The sequence below is a fragment of the Vanrija pseudolonga genome, chromosome 1, assembly GCF_020906515.1.
Source record: "Vanrija pseudolonga chromosome 1, complete sequence".
Classification (NCBI taxonomy): Eukaryota; Fungi; Basidiomycota; class Tremellomycetes; order Trichosporonales; family Trichosporonaceae; genus Vanrija; species Vanrija pseudolonga.
The window spans coordinates 3,745,955-3,759,022 of NC_085849.1; the positions used below are offsets into that span (position 1 = coordinate 3,745,955).

The following is a 13,068-nucleotide window of genomic DNA, read 5'->3' on the forward strand; positions in this document are numbered from 1 at the left end:
CACGCACCCCCTCCCCCTCCCTTCTTGCACCTACACCAACAGACAGACACCTCGGCACCCCCTCACCCACCTCGACACGCCAAAGGACAGCAAGACACCATGACCGCTGACAAGGTGGACCCTGCTCCAAAGGACACTGATCATGAGCTCAAGCTCGTCACGGTGACCGACGGTTACTACCCCTTCACCGAAGTTGCCTTCCGCTGGCCGGAAAGCTTCGGGTGGGGTTCGAATGAGGTGAGCAATGGTGGCTGAGGCCAGCTGCAGGGAGAACGTCACTCACATCCTCCTAGCATACGGAAATCAAGGAGATCGTGAATGGTCTCTCTCAATCAGGCCACTTTCTCTCTAGCGCTGGGCAGCTCCACCCCGACTTTTACATTTGTGAGTTGACTGGCAGTGTGTCTCTCCTCAGCACTGACCTCCGTCAGGCGAGTTCGCGGACGGTACCAAAAAGGCATGCTTCTCCCTCAAGCAAGTCCAGTTTATTCAGTACCATGTTTCTGTGGCGCTCTCTCGCAAGATCCGCTCCTTGGGCCACACTCAGGAAAGCAAGGCATCGAAGGAAGACATACCTGAACCTCGAGTTTCCCCCAAGGACATCAGTCTTCTGCAGATCCCCCTGCCCCAGAAGTTCATCCCCGCCAGCTTCGTTACCAGCGTGGTGAGTCACCCACACATCCCTTGATGATCAGTGCACCTGACTCTGTCTAGAAGGTCCAACCCTACAACACCAAGAATCTCGGAAGAAGCCTCGACAATGCGATCAGGAAGCAGAACAAGCAGACGCTGATGGCCAATGTCATGGGTCAGTGCACTGCTTAATGGCTTCCCACTGACATAGTGTATAGGCCCTCTGCCCTCCGTTGACAGCACGACGCCATCCTCTTCTGCTTCAACCCTTGAGCACGGAGACTCGACCCCGTCCCCTTCTTCACCAACCCTCGCGAGCGCGACGTTCCCACTTCCCACCTTGACCCCCGAAGCTGATGACAGCTCATCGGCCCTCCAAGTCGAAGACGACAGTTTGGTCACGGACACCGCTACGGACGACGATGCAGAGACAGATGATGAGGGGATCGCCTCTGCGCGCCGCTCGGCTACGACCTACTTCATGAACGCCCGCAACGCGTACTTCACCGCATCCAGTGGTGGTGTTCACAGAGCTCTGGCCACTCTTGGCCAGGCCGAGGAAAGCGACCTGAGTAGGCTGGAAGAGCGGAACCCATCTGTTGGCCGTGGCCTGTTTATTGCCAGCGACATGACTCTTGATTCCAAGGGGAACTATCTTCAGGCCGGGTATTCAGCATGCCTGTGGACGGACCCTCCAGCACCTAAGGATTCCAGCGCCAACGTTGATGCCGATATGCCGGAGATGAAGGGGGACGTTCGCCGCAGGCACTGGCGGTAGGATCTATCAGCGAGCATGCTGCTAACGCCACAGTGTTACCAGCACCGGCAAGGCCGATGTCGCCTACTTTAACGGAACAACTACGATTCCAATTAGGTCCGCGGAGCTCGCGAGTGCCATGAATCGTGACTTAGGCAGGCTCTGGGTTGAATCTGGCACTGGGGCCGTCTGTAAGTGAAAGCTGTGGCAATAGGTTCTGAACCTCGCCAGACGTAATCGTCTACTCGCCCGATCGTCGCCATCACGGAATCCCGGGGGTGGACGTTGATGCATTCGACAACGGCGGGTCGCAGCATGTGACCGCGGCAGGCAAAGGCAAGAGGTACCTCATCGTGCGTTGAAACGCCCAAGTCGCAGACCAGCTGAAGCTCCTCACAGGACCTCGCCAAGCTTGTCAACTGTGTCGACAAGGGGGACGGCCGCGAAGCATCGGACCGCAGTCTTGAGGAAGTGCTGGCCATTCTCCTCCCCAATGTCCCCTTCGATGCCAATGACAACAATTCCGGCAACTACGCGGACGTGAGTTCATCACTTAGACTTGGTCTTTCTGACAGCCAGTGCTTGTGGATGGCATTCGATAGCTGTACGTGTTGCGATGCTGACCTTGACATGTACATATGCTCACACCCTCCTCAGTCATCAACCTCGGTAACAGCTTTGATGAAGCTTGCGAGGAGTTCCACGATCGCCGCCATCACCACATGATGAAGACGCTCATGAACAGAGCCATGGAGCTCGGCGTGCTCCCAAGCTCCGTCACCGTTGCCGACGATGACGATGACGAGGACGAGGACGAGGACGACGAAGCTGCGATTGCGCGCTACTTTGGCGAAGATGATTCGGACTCCGGCTTTGAAGGCGTGGCCATCTACCATGATGAGTCCCCGCCCGCTGCTGCGGATGAGAAGTAGAGAGCGCTCGCAGAATCTCAGAGAGCGACCACTTCCATTATCAAACTACCACCACCACTTGTATCATAATACCTCATCACCATAGAGTCAATGTAAATGCATGAATCTCGACACTACGGAGCAATGACATGAGATGTGTGGTTGGACAGACAAGATTAGCTGGCGCCTGCTCCGCCGCCGCCGCCAGCCCCGTCAAGTTTCTTGAGTAAGTCAAGAGCCGTGCTGGGGGCGGCGGAAATCGACTGGCGCTTGTTGCGGGACAATGACAGGCCGCTCAGAAAGCCACTACTGCTCGTGCCTACTGGGTCGTTTGAGCCCAGCGGCGAAGGCTTGAACAGGTCGTCTGACTTGGTTTTGAGAGATGCGACCGACGTTTTCTTCGCGACGCGTCGCTGGGTGGGGCCAGTTTCGCCAAACGACGAAGGAGACGGCGAGCCATCAGCTGACGTGGTGATTGCTGCCGCCGGCGAACCCTTTGCTGAGCCGGCAGGAATGGGGAGTCCGCGGGGGTGAGACGAAGTGGACGACGCCACTGATGAGGGACGCCCAGCGGAGGACGGAGCAAAGCCGCCGTCACGGGCTGGAGGTGATGCGGTCGACGTTAAGCTCGCGCGGTGGGAACGCTTCGCCGCTGCTACACTGGCGAGGTTGATGGGGCTGGTGGGCGAAGAGTGTGGCGGGGGAGGGGATTGGGCCATGGGACTGGTCAGCTTGGCCAGCGTCGGCTTGTTGGATCCGGTGCCGATGTCTGAGAAGCGGATCGGCATGGGGGAGACCGACGCCTCCGACGTGCGAAGAGGTGGTGGCGAGGTCACGCGCGGCTGCGGTGACGGCTTACGTGCAACCGTAGGCGACTGAGTCAGAGGTGTCGGAGATGTAGGTTGCGACGGGACCTGGACGTGCGGCGCCGGGGTCGTCTGTAACGGGGACAAGATTGAGGGCTGCTGCTCATTCTCCGAGGCTTTAGGGGTTATCTGCGGGAGGTAGGAGCTCTCGGAGCGGATTCGGGTGGGCACAGGCGTGATGGGGCCTGCAGTCCGGCTCGACTCCACAGCCACGCTCGCCGAGACAGCACGACGCGGCAAGCGGGGCTGGGTCGGTGTCCAATCCTCGACACGATGCGAGTAGTAACGCAAGCCCTCGGCTAGGCCAAAGGGGTTCGTTTCTGGTGACTGAGAAGTTAGCGGTATTCACTATGACCTTTAACTCACGTCACCGTTCACCACAGCCTCTTCAGTGCCGGCTATCCTCGCAAGGTAATAGTCCTTGGATGCAAGCTGCTGTTCAATAGCATCGGTGACATGGAGGAAGTGATGCGGTGCCGAGATGTTGAAAGCAGCCCATGCCTTGACCGCGGCATTGCGCGTGGGGAGGAATAGAACCTGTAGAGTTTAGTTATGCACTCCACTACAACGCACCAAGTCGCCTTTTCCAAAGTTGGCAATGGTAATCTTGTTGCGCGACAGCTCTCTGTACTGCTTCAAGCTCTTTGACAGCTTTCTGGTGAGGTTGATGGTGCGCAGGACAGCGTCGGTGAACGAGGGGAGCTCAAACGCAGCAGCCGTCTCGAGGCTGCGGACCAGCACGGTGCTTTCACGGAGGTCAGCGCTAGTAGGCGACGCGATGGCTTCCACGGGCGGGGTCTTGGCGCGCGCAGGCAGCGACAATGACCCCGAGATGGTCGTCGAGGCCGCCAGCGCGCCCATGAGGCGCTGGCACGCGTCGTGGTACTTGCCCGCGAGGGCCACCGCGTCCTTGGCCAAGTCGGCGTGGTGCGACTCCTTCTGCGTGAGCGCCTGCGACGCGTCCCGAGCCCGTCCGAGGTCGTCGGCCAACACTGTCTCGCGGCGCTGGACCTCGCGCAGCTGAGCCTTGGTTAAACCCAACTCGGCCTTGAGCCCGTCCTCGCGTCGAATCGAGGCGTTCTTGAGCGACGAGATTTGCTCAGTCATGCGGGCCTTGACAGTTTCCAGTTCCTTGGTCAAGGTGAGGTTCTGGTGCTCGAGGACGGCACGGTCGCCGTCCGCCTCGGCGATATGGTCGCGCATGAGGCGCTCAGCCTGTTCCGACTGGCTCTTGAGTGCCTCGTCGCGATCGTGCTGGGCCTGCACGAGCTGCACGGCCGTCGCATCGAGCTCGGCCTTGGTACCAGCAAGCTCAGACTCGTAGTTCTGGGCCAACAGCTGTGCCTCACCCAGGTCGGTGAGGGTGCGGGTGCGCTCCTCTTGCATTTCCCGGATTTGGATAATGAGAGTGTGCTCTGCACTGCGCAGACCGTCGACGTCGAGTAGGGCCTCCTGCAAGCGGACGCCGAGATCTGTTGCACGGTCCTTCTCCTGCTGCATGTCGACTTGGACGGCCGTGAGCAACTCGCTCTGCTCCTCAAACTCGCGCCCGCGGTCCTCAAACTCGCGATTCTTCTCGTCCAGCTCGGTCATGAGCTGCTGTCGCGTGACCATCTCCTCGCCGAGATCCTCCCTGAGGCGGACGAGCTCCTCTTGCAGCTCGCCCGTGCGCGTCTGCATTGCGTTGACGCGCTGCTCGTGAAGATCCTCCAGCTCATTGATTCGCGCGATGTGCTCCTGCTCCAGTTCGGCGAGCCTCCTCTCGTACTCGGCGTTTGCTGCGCGCAGCTCGTCCACCTCGCCTTGGGGCGGAGCCCCTGAAACGGAAGCCACAGCCTGCTCCAAAGACTGAGTGAGCTCGCCGTTCAGCGAGTCGAGGGTGGTGACGAGTGTTTTGACTTGCTCAGTCAGGTCGGGAACGGGATTGACGTCTTCATTGACGAGGGAAGGGTCGCGGCTGAGGCCGTCGAGCCACTTCATGATGTCTGCACTGTCAGCAGGTGGACGAACCGCTTCACCTACCATCGATATCGCTGCGGCCGAGACCAACACTCGCAAGAGCATCCGCGCCGCCCCCGACAGCAATATCTACTCTGGGTGTCTGCGACTCTTCCAATGGTGCGACTTCCCAGGGCAACTGGTTCTCAATCTTGTGCTTCTTCCTTCGCTTCGCCTCGACAGCGAGATATTCGTTTACTGCTGTCGCAATCTTTGCCGACCAGCCGACCAGGGCCGTGGAGAACTCCTTGCGGTGGACAATCTCGACGACGTTGGCGGCGTACGCAAACGGGAGGTGGTGGAGACGCTCTAGGTGGGGGAATGCGTTCTTCTGCCTCAGGTCTAGGTCGAGGTCGGTCATGGGGCGGCTGAACTTTGTGATGCGGACCTGGAAGTCGGCAATCTGTCGTAGATGCAAATGCAGGTCTAGTGTAAAGTCGTTCTTGATTTGCGTCATGCTTGTGAGATCTGCCCTCATGGCGTGGTCGAGCTCGAGCAGGTGCTGTTCAAAATCCACTGGGGGTTAGTGAAGCACGAAGTTCCCAACCCACCCGTACTCGACTCCATCAATGCCTCGACCTGCTGGCTCGCGAGCTCGATGCGGCCGAGGACGTCGTCAAACTCGTGTGAAATGCCTTCGATTCGCGCCTCTGCCTGGTCTCTCTCGCCCTGCGACTGGATCGCGAGCTGGTCCATCTCGGCCACGACCGTGTTGTATCGGTTCACATAGTCGGCTGGTGGGTCAGCACCGCTCATATCAGCGCACCCACTATGTGCCGACTGGCACCAGTCGCGGACCTGCTCCATCTTCTTGGTGTGGATCCAGTCTACCAGCGACTTGCGCTTGGCGTCGTCTGCTTCCTTGTCCCGGCGGCGGAACAGGCTTTCGTGCACTGTCACCTTCGGTAGCATGGCCATGTCGATGTCGTACCCTCGCAGCAGCTTCTCATGGTGGTCGAGCTGGCCGTCTGCGCGCTCTGCGAAATCTCGAAACGCCTCGACAATCGGCTGGAGATGGAACGCGAGGTTGGCGTACGCAATCTGCAGCGCGGCCGCCTGCGCCTTGAACAGCGACTGCAGGTGGCACAGGTGGTCGTACGCGACAGCGAAGGGGGCCTGCGCGTGGGAGAGGTCGAGGGCTGCGGATGCTATCATCGAGTCAGACTTATCTCTCTCTCGGGTCCGGGTGGCTCGCTCACCATCCAAGGGCGGCGGGAGGACGACGTCCTCGCGCAGCTCGTTCACCCAGCGTTCAGGCTCGCTGAAGAAGGTCTCGCGGTTGAAGAGGTAGACGATCTGGCGGCGGGGCTGGGGGTTGGGTGAGCACTTGCCCAATTGCACAATCACACAATGCTGCTACTCACGCTTGACTGGCCGGCGCCGTTCCCCCCGCCGCGCTCCCACAGCTCCTCGAGCACCTCCTGCTTGAGCTCGCGCCCGTCCGCGGTAAACAGCAGCACATTGCCGCTCACGAGGCCCGTCGCGGCCGACACGTCGGCGTACACGCCTTCGAGGCTGGGGAGGCGAGGCGTGTGAGTGGCAAATGAATAGACGCGAGGCGAGGCACACGAGCAGGCCAACAAACTCACGAGTCGTAGTCGCTCAGAGCGTGCGGGCTCTGGATCAGGCTCCCATCAGAGGCTAGGTAGATGTCCATGGTGTGTGTGTGTGTTCGTCATGGGGCAATGGAGGAAAGTGAGTTGAGAGTTTGCTGTTCGCGGTCACTTCGGCCGGCCGGCCGCTTGCGACGATGACGACGGTGACGGGCGGGAAAGGTGAGCGCCGGGTGAGTGACGGGACCCTACATGGCACGGCGGAGCCAAATAACACTGACAGCAACAATGAGACGAGGCGCGAGGATTGCGCCTTGGCACGTAGCCACAGCACGCAGCACGTATGCACGACACGCACGACGCACGACGCGCGCACGACAGCGCACGTCGAGGAGCAATAAACGTGCTGGACACGACGACGACGACGTTGGCACGCTTGCTTCCACATCACGAATGCACTTGGCTTCTTGCCTCGCACCTCCCTCCAGCAGTGCACCTCGCACCATCACAGCCATCACGTCAGCCCACCGCACCACCGCGCCCCACCATCGCACAGCTTCCTTCTTTCCCTAGTCCATACACAGTCTATGTACGCCACTACGGCCGAATGTCAGCGATCTCGCCGGGATCTTCGTCCCCCTCGTCCTCGTCGTCATCAAAGTCGAACGCCGCGCCGCCGAGCCCAAGGCTCTGCATGAGGCGCGTGACCTCGCGCGCTGCGCGGGTCCGACGCTCGTCCTCGTCGGCCACCTGCCCGAGCTCGGCGCGCACCTGCTGCAAATGGAGCAGCAGTGGCGTGGGGTCGAGCGGGATCGCGGCTGGCGCGCCGCGCGCGGCAAAGTCGTCTTCGAACCCGCCGTCCTCCTCGTCGCTTTCCGGCGCTTGGAACGCGTGCAGCCTTGCCACGCCAGGATGAGAGCTCAGGTCGTCAAAGTCCACGTCCTCGCTCGTCGGCGGCGGCAGGTCGTCTTCCTCGGCATCGAGCCAGCGGTCGAGGCGCGAGTACTCTGCCGCCGAGGGCGCGGGCGCCGACGCGAACCCGCCAAAGTCTTCGTCGTCGTCGTCGTCGTCGAGCATCTGGGCATAATAGCCTGGCTCCTGTCCGTTCTCCCCGACCTCGCGCTCGAGCGGCGGAAAGTCGCTAGCAGGCCCAGCAGGCCGCGGTGCCTCAGCCCCCGCCCCTCCAAAGACGACAGGAAAGCCCGTATTCCCCTCCTCGTCGCTCCCGTCCTCGAGCAGCTCGGGGCGCGGCAGCGCCCGCCGGCCAGCCTTGCGCTCCATGTTGGGCCACATGTGCGTCATGAGCGTCTGGCGGATGACCTCGAGGGGGTCGAGGGCTGGGCGTGGGGTCAGCTGACTACCTTCCAGACATCGCAGCGGCACTCACGCCGCTCGTCGTCCTCGTCGGCGCGGCCGCCCTCGTCTACCACCTCGATGCCGAGCTCGTCAAAGCGGTCCTCGTCTCCGACGGGGTCCCACGGGCGTGCCGGCGTCGCTTCTGGGAGCGTCTCCGCTTCCTTGTCGCCCTCCTCCTTCTCCTCCGCTTCCGCTTCCTTCACCCGCACAGCCAGCGCAATATCAGGCGGCGGGTCCGCCAGCGCCGCGCGCGTCAGTGCCGCCGGGATCGGGTCGGGCGCCTGGCCGTCAGCTACTGTTGCGCTGCGGCACTCACCCCGCCCTCGAAGAGATACATCAGGACCGTGGCGGGCGGCACGCCGCCCGGCAGGGTGTACACCGCGAACGTGACGTCCGCCGTGTAGTACTTGTTGTCTATTGTCCACGGAACAATGTCGCCGTCCTCGCGTCCATGGGCGCCGATGAGGCCTGTGGTTAGCTGACGACCTGCAGATAGCCAGCTCACGATCCAGGAAGGCGTACGCGTCCACGTCGGCCTCGTGCAACACAGCTATTGTCGTCGCTGGGTCTGGTGCACGCTCGTACCCGTTGTCCTGTTGGGTTTCTGTTGTCATGGTCGGTGGAGAATGGTCAAGAGTCCAAGTTGCGTTGTAAGCGTTCTCAAACAACATTCCAGCAGACTCCCTCCACCTTCCCACCGTCTCCCCCCATTTAACCACTGGCTGATTACAAAAGTGGCGGCAAGAATACCATCGCATTACCCAGTGTTTACTATACAGTCATTATGTCTTTGGTGTAGTAACAATTAACCCTTTGGGCCGAGCTTGCTGGGATCCCCAGACTTCTCCACCTTTGCCACAGGTTCATCATCATTATCGTCGTCTTCACCAGGTGGCGGGTCATGCAGAGGTCGGTATGACAAGGTACGCGGCCTGGCCGGCCCGGCGTCCACGGGATCGATGATCGCCCCGAGGCCAGCGGCGGCGAGACTCTCGACCTCGCGTTCGGCGACGCCGTGCTCGTCGGACGGGAGCCAGACGTCTGGGCTGCCAACGAGCAGCTCGGGCGGGTGGAGCAGGCCGCGAGACGAGTCGTCAGGCGAGACAATGACGGACACGTGGTGCGCAGCGTGGACTTGACCCTGGTCGAGGTTTGGCGTTGCGCGCGCCGCTCGTTCCGTGCTCACCATGTCGTCAATGGCCTCGGTCGGGAACGGCAGCGGGTTGTCCCATGCCAGGCGTGAGAGGCCAGGCAAGAGCCCACGCGCGTTCCCTTGCTCAGTAGCGGTGAGGGACGAACCCGGGGCAAGAGTCGACAGCTTGGCGCTTGGCTGGCGTTGGTGACGAGGGACCGCGGTGTACGTGTTTTGAGGGCCAAAGTCGGGCGAAGACACCAGAGTCGGCTTGGGCGACGGGTGCCGGCCTATTGTTAGGTATTCGGAAGCTACCAGCGCTACGCAGGCGACACCGATGCTGGCGGCACCGATGCCCCATTCTTTCCTTGAGAGAACCACGAGCCCAAAAAGAAGAGGAGGGAAAACCACGGTCCAGCCGAGGCGACGGACCAGCCACAGAGCGGTCGTGCCGTCCGACACGCCGCCCCGGGTCAGGCAGTATACTTTGGTCGTGAGCCGGTGGTGCACTACAAGTGCAAAATACGCGACGACTAGCGCCGGGATTACAAGCAGCGGGAATAGCCCGGCCAGTGTCTGGGAGAAGATGAACGCGGCGATGACTGGAGCGAGTGTGATCGCGGGGCTGAAGTCCGGGGGGTAGTTGACTGAGCGGGTTAGCATTAACCAAGGACTGGCACCCACGTCTGAAGCGTTCTCTTGGTGTCTCGGCGGCCCTGCTGCCCACAAGGTATCGAACCAGTCGGATGGGCTGTAGCAAGAGGAATGCGGGGAAGGTTACCAAGAGGATCAATACAACCAGGGGGAGGCATGCTGCCGTCAGAGCTGCGTCGCTGGACGAAACCCACCAGAGAAGACAAGGCCGTCGGCAAGGGACCTGCCCACGCCCGAGTGCGTAGCATAAGCCTGCAGGGGATATTTGAACGTGTTGTTGACGATTAGCCACAGGCCGCCAACAATGGACTGGGGGTTAGTGGCTACAAGACGAGGCCACACTCACTATTAAGTAGACGGAGCCCTTGAGCGCCAGCGCTGTCTGGCGGGTATACGATGCGAGTTGGAGCTCGACGGCAAGGCCTGACGTCAGAGGCGTGTGGCTCAAAGCACTCACGATTGATGACGCCCATGGCCACGCCAAAGAAAATGAGTACGACAAGGGCAGGGGCCAGCGTCTGGGCCAAGCCGGCGCCGACATCATTTCTGTGGGAGAGGCTGCCCAGGAAGCCGAGATAGTCGGCGAATCCTGGAGCGGCGGCAAGCGATAACGATGAGAATGGTATCACTGTGGCGGTGAGCGTGTGCGCGACGGACGCCGGTTCACTCACAAAGGAATGCAACGCCAAGAGAAACAGCCGTCGTCTTGAGCCAGAACCCCTTCTCGCTTCTCGACTGGCCAAGGTTTCCCCATTGAATGTCCTCCTTGGCCCGCCCCTCGATAACCTCGGCGTAAGGGATGCTCTTGAGGCCGCGGCCCACAATGATCCAGCCGATTGCGCCCTCACCCCTTGCTAAACTCGACATGGCTTGGCGCTGTGCGGCGCCAATCTGTGTCGTGAGCTTGGTGATGCGGATACGGCTCCACACAACGTCGCCACGGAGTCTGGCGAGCTCCAGCGGAGGCAGAGACGACGTCGGAACAGAGAGGGCATCAGCCTCGAACGACTGGTGCCGTGTGTCTAAGGCGTCCTGCGACCCTTGTGCAGGGTACGTCTCGAAAGTGTCGGCATCGCCAGCATCGTCCTCGACAGTTCCGGGCGCAGGAACAAATGTTCCGTCGTGGTCCTGGACGACACGCTGACCGACGGAAAATCGACCATGCTCAAAGGTCACGCTTCTCCGCTGCGTGACCTCGAGGAACGCCGAGCCCCTTGCGTCTGTCGCGATTGACGATTCCGGTGCGTCGGGAAACTGTGCCCGTGCCCAGGACTGGGATAACGAGTTTCTCGAGCTGACGGAGTTGTGGCCTGGCGTCGAGCGCTGGAGCGATCTCCTCGGTGTCATTCCAGAATTTTGCGACCCTGGGGTTGGCATGTATGGGAATGAGCTGATGTAGTTGGCTTCAGCTCTTTCCAGCACCTCGAGGATGCTCTGGCGCTCGCTGACGAGCCCCTTGGTCGTGGTGGTGTTGCTGGGGCGTCAGTCGCTACTGTAGCGTCATACCCACCCAATGGAGAAGACCCCAACCACACTTGGGCCTCGTTCGTGGACCGGCAGCAGGTCCTGGAGGCGTCTCTCAATACTTGACTCTGTCAAGTGGGCCAGACCCGGGGCGTTGGCCGCCGACAAGAACACGATATCCTGGCTGGCGCTGGCCTCTTCCACAGTAGTGCGGTATTCAGCGAGACGGGCATACGCTCTGGAGACGATAAACAGCGTCCCACCGACCCAGAGCACAGCAGTGAGCACGCATAGGACGATGAGCCTAGTTCTGGCCGACTTGGTGACGGGCGTGCCGTTGCCAGTATCTCTGTGCACCAGGCTCACCAGGCCAGACCCGGGCACGAGGGCGCGGGCAAGGCGAGCGAGGCCACGAGCAGCGGCATGGGAGGTCGAGGGCGACCCCGCTGCGGGGCTGGGCCTGAGCGCATCGAGGAGGCGGATCAAACTGAGGTCCATCAGAGAATTGAGGCGCCCGCCGTGGAGGTTTGGCGGGGCCGTGGAGCTGAGGTGGGGCACGCCCGCGACAGAAAGAAGGAGGGTGATGGCGAGTCCGAGGACGGTCGCGATAGACGCCACGCCGAGCGCCGACGAGAGCACATGCGTGACGAGGTGTGTGTCAGACGTGGGTGACGCGAGTGACGGGAGGGCGAGGAAGGGTGCGAACGCAAAGTTTGTCACGGCCGGCAGCCGGCTGTCGAATGTTAGCGTTTCGCATAGGCAGCGCTGCTACTCACGAGGGTGACAGGAACCATGTTCGGGGGGAGTAGACTGCGGGGAAACGCTTGCGCACGGCGGCCCAGAGCGCGACGCAGGCCACAGCGGCGGCGAGCACGAGCACAGACGTGAGCGCGACTGCTTTGGACGTCGCGTCCCAGTGCCCCGCGTCTGCGTTTCGCAGCGCGCCAGGGAGCACGGTGGCACTCGCGATGGAAGTCGTTGGGTTGCCGTAGATTGTCGAGTAGTCGTTCGTGAAGGAGTGCGAAGCGGTCGAGGTGATGACCACTGAGGCGCCAGCTGTCTGTGTCGATGCCGCCGTCGCTGGTCTTGTAGAGCCAGTCGATAAGGTAGACAAGGGGAGGGACGCCGCCGTCGACGGAGAGAGGGAAGCGGCCGTAGTGCTCGGCGCCGCACTGCTCATTGTCATGGGCGGGGTCGTCGCTGCTGCCGCCAATGTCGTTATCGCCTCCACCGAGCTCGTTACCGGGGTTGCAGGCACGGTTGTATTCAGATTCGGGCACGCCATCACCGCGACTGCCGGCGGGGGGGCAATGGGGTTGCTCGACTGGCCCACCGAGTTGTAGTAGGACGCTCCGTCGATGTAGAAGGCCATAGTGAACCATGCCGCTGAGGAGTGGGGGTCAGCTACAGTCTCCATCTCGGCGAGCGAGCGAGCCAGAGGGCGGCGACTCACAGGCCCATTCCTCGAGGTTCCCATTGCAGTAGTAGACGAAGCGCTTGGCGATGTGGGCCTCGGCGCCGAAGCCGACCGTCGCTGGAGTCGGGGGCATCGTGGGCTAAGACTTGCTCGGGTTGACGACAGTGTCCAGTGCACCGGCCCGGTCGTGCGACGTAGTGCTAGGAACTACTGCTCAAGTGTCGAGAAGCAGCAAGCAGCAGGCAACAGACAGTCGGTCAGTGGAACAAGGGCATTGTGAAGGGGTCGTCGAGATGAGAATACGAGGCGCTGTGGCTTGGTGGTACG

At 61.4% G+C, this 13,068-nt stretch overlaps 3 protein-coding genes across 3 annotated transcripts; 1 reads left to right on the forward strand and 2 right to left on the reverse strand.

Moving 5' to 3' along the window:
- Nucleotides 1–99: 99 nt before the first annotated feature.
- Nucleotides 100–2,116, forward strand: LOC62_01G001393 (uncharacterized protein; the record flags this gene model as incomplete). Its single annotated transcript, XM_062767884.1, has 9 exons — nucleotides 100–237; nucleotides 294–384; nucleotides 432–664; nucleotides 715–808; nucleotides 852–1,407; nucleotides 1,445–1,581; nucleotides 1,622–1,743; nucleotides 1,790–1,930; nucleotides 2,048–2,116. 9 exons carry the CDS (start codon nucleotides 100–102, stop codon nucleotides 2,114–2,116), a joined length of 1,581 nt encoding a protein of 526 aa, XP_062623868.1.
- A 291-nt stretch (nucleotides 2,117–2,407) lies between these two features.
- Nucleotides 2,408–6,840, reverse strand: atg11 (Autophagy-related protein 11). Its single transcript, XM_062767885.1, has 9 exons — nucleotides 6,755–6,840; nucleotides 6,530–6,680; nucleotides 6,365–6,473; nucleotides 5,936–6,313; nucleotides 5,717–5,899; nucleotides 5,190–5,681; nucleotides 3,741–5,152; nucleotides 3,534–3,704; nucleotides 2,408–3,494 (listed from the first exon to the last, which is right to left on the reverse strand). Exons 1-9 carry the CDS (start codon nucleotides 6,820–6,822, stop codon nucleotides 2,478–2,480), a joined length of 3,981 nt encoding a protein of 1,326 aa, XP_062623869.1. The 5' UTR covers nucleotides 6,823–6,840; the 3' UTR covers nucleotides 2,408–2,477.
- Nucleotides 6,841–7,277: 437 nt separating this feature from the next.
- Nucleotides 7,278–12,935, reverse strand: LOC62_01G001395 (uncharacterized protein). Its single transcript, XM_062767886.1, has 15 exons — nucleotides 12,778–12,935; nucleotides 12,658–12,710; nucleotides 12,370–12,496; nucleotides 12,101–12,251; nucleotides 11,371–12,057; nucleotides 10,532–11,334; nucleotides 10,318–10,488; nucleotides 10,207–10,283; nucleotides 10,055–10,169; nucleotides 9,261–9,853; nucleotides 9,027–9,215; nucleotides 8,580–8,667; nucleotides 8,391–8,542; nucleotides 8,106–8,355; nucleotides 7,278–8,055 (listed from the first exon to the last, which is right to left on the reverse strand). The coding sequence occupies exons 1-15, from the start codon at nucleotides 12,872–12,874 to the stop codon at nucleotides 7,316–7,318; spliced, it is 4,293 nt and encodes a 1,430-aa protein (XP_062623870.1). The 5' UTR covers nucleotides 12,875–12,935; the 3' UTR covers nucleotides 7,278–7,315.
- Nucleotides 12,936–13,068: the final 133 nt, after the last annotated feature.

Excerpts from the sequence above, each read along its gene's own strand:
- atg11 (XM_062767885.1), bottom strand. The coding sequence starts at position 6,822 with ATGGACATCTACCTAGCCTCTGATGGGAGCCTGATCCAGAGCCCGCAC. Across the intron at positions 6,681-6,754 it reads GCTCTGAGCGACTACGACTC|CCTCGAAGGCGTGTACGCCG; the intron begins GTGAGTTTGTTG and ends TCGCCTCCCCAG. Across the intron at positions 5,900-5,935 it reads CTGGTGCCAGTCGGCACATA|CCGACTATGTGAACCGATAC; the intron begins GTGGGTGCGCTG and ends CTGACCCACCAG.
- LOC62_01G001395 (XM_062767886.1), bottom strand. The coding sequence starts at position 12,874 with ATGCCCCCGACTCCAGCGACGGTCGGCTTCGGCGCCGAGGCCCACATC. Across the intron at positions 11,335-11,370 it reads GTTGGGGTCTTCTCCATTGG|CAACACCACCACGACCAAGG; the intron begins GTGGGTATGACG and ends CTGACGCCCCAG. Across the intron at positions 9,216-9,260 it reads CCGAGGCCATTGACGACATG|GGTCAAGTCCACGCTGCGCA; the intron begins GTGAGCACGGAA and ends AACCTCGACCAG.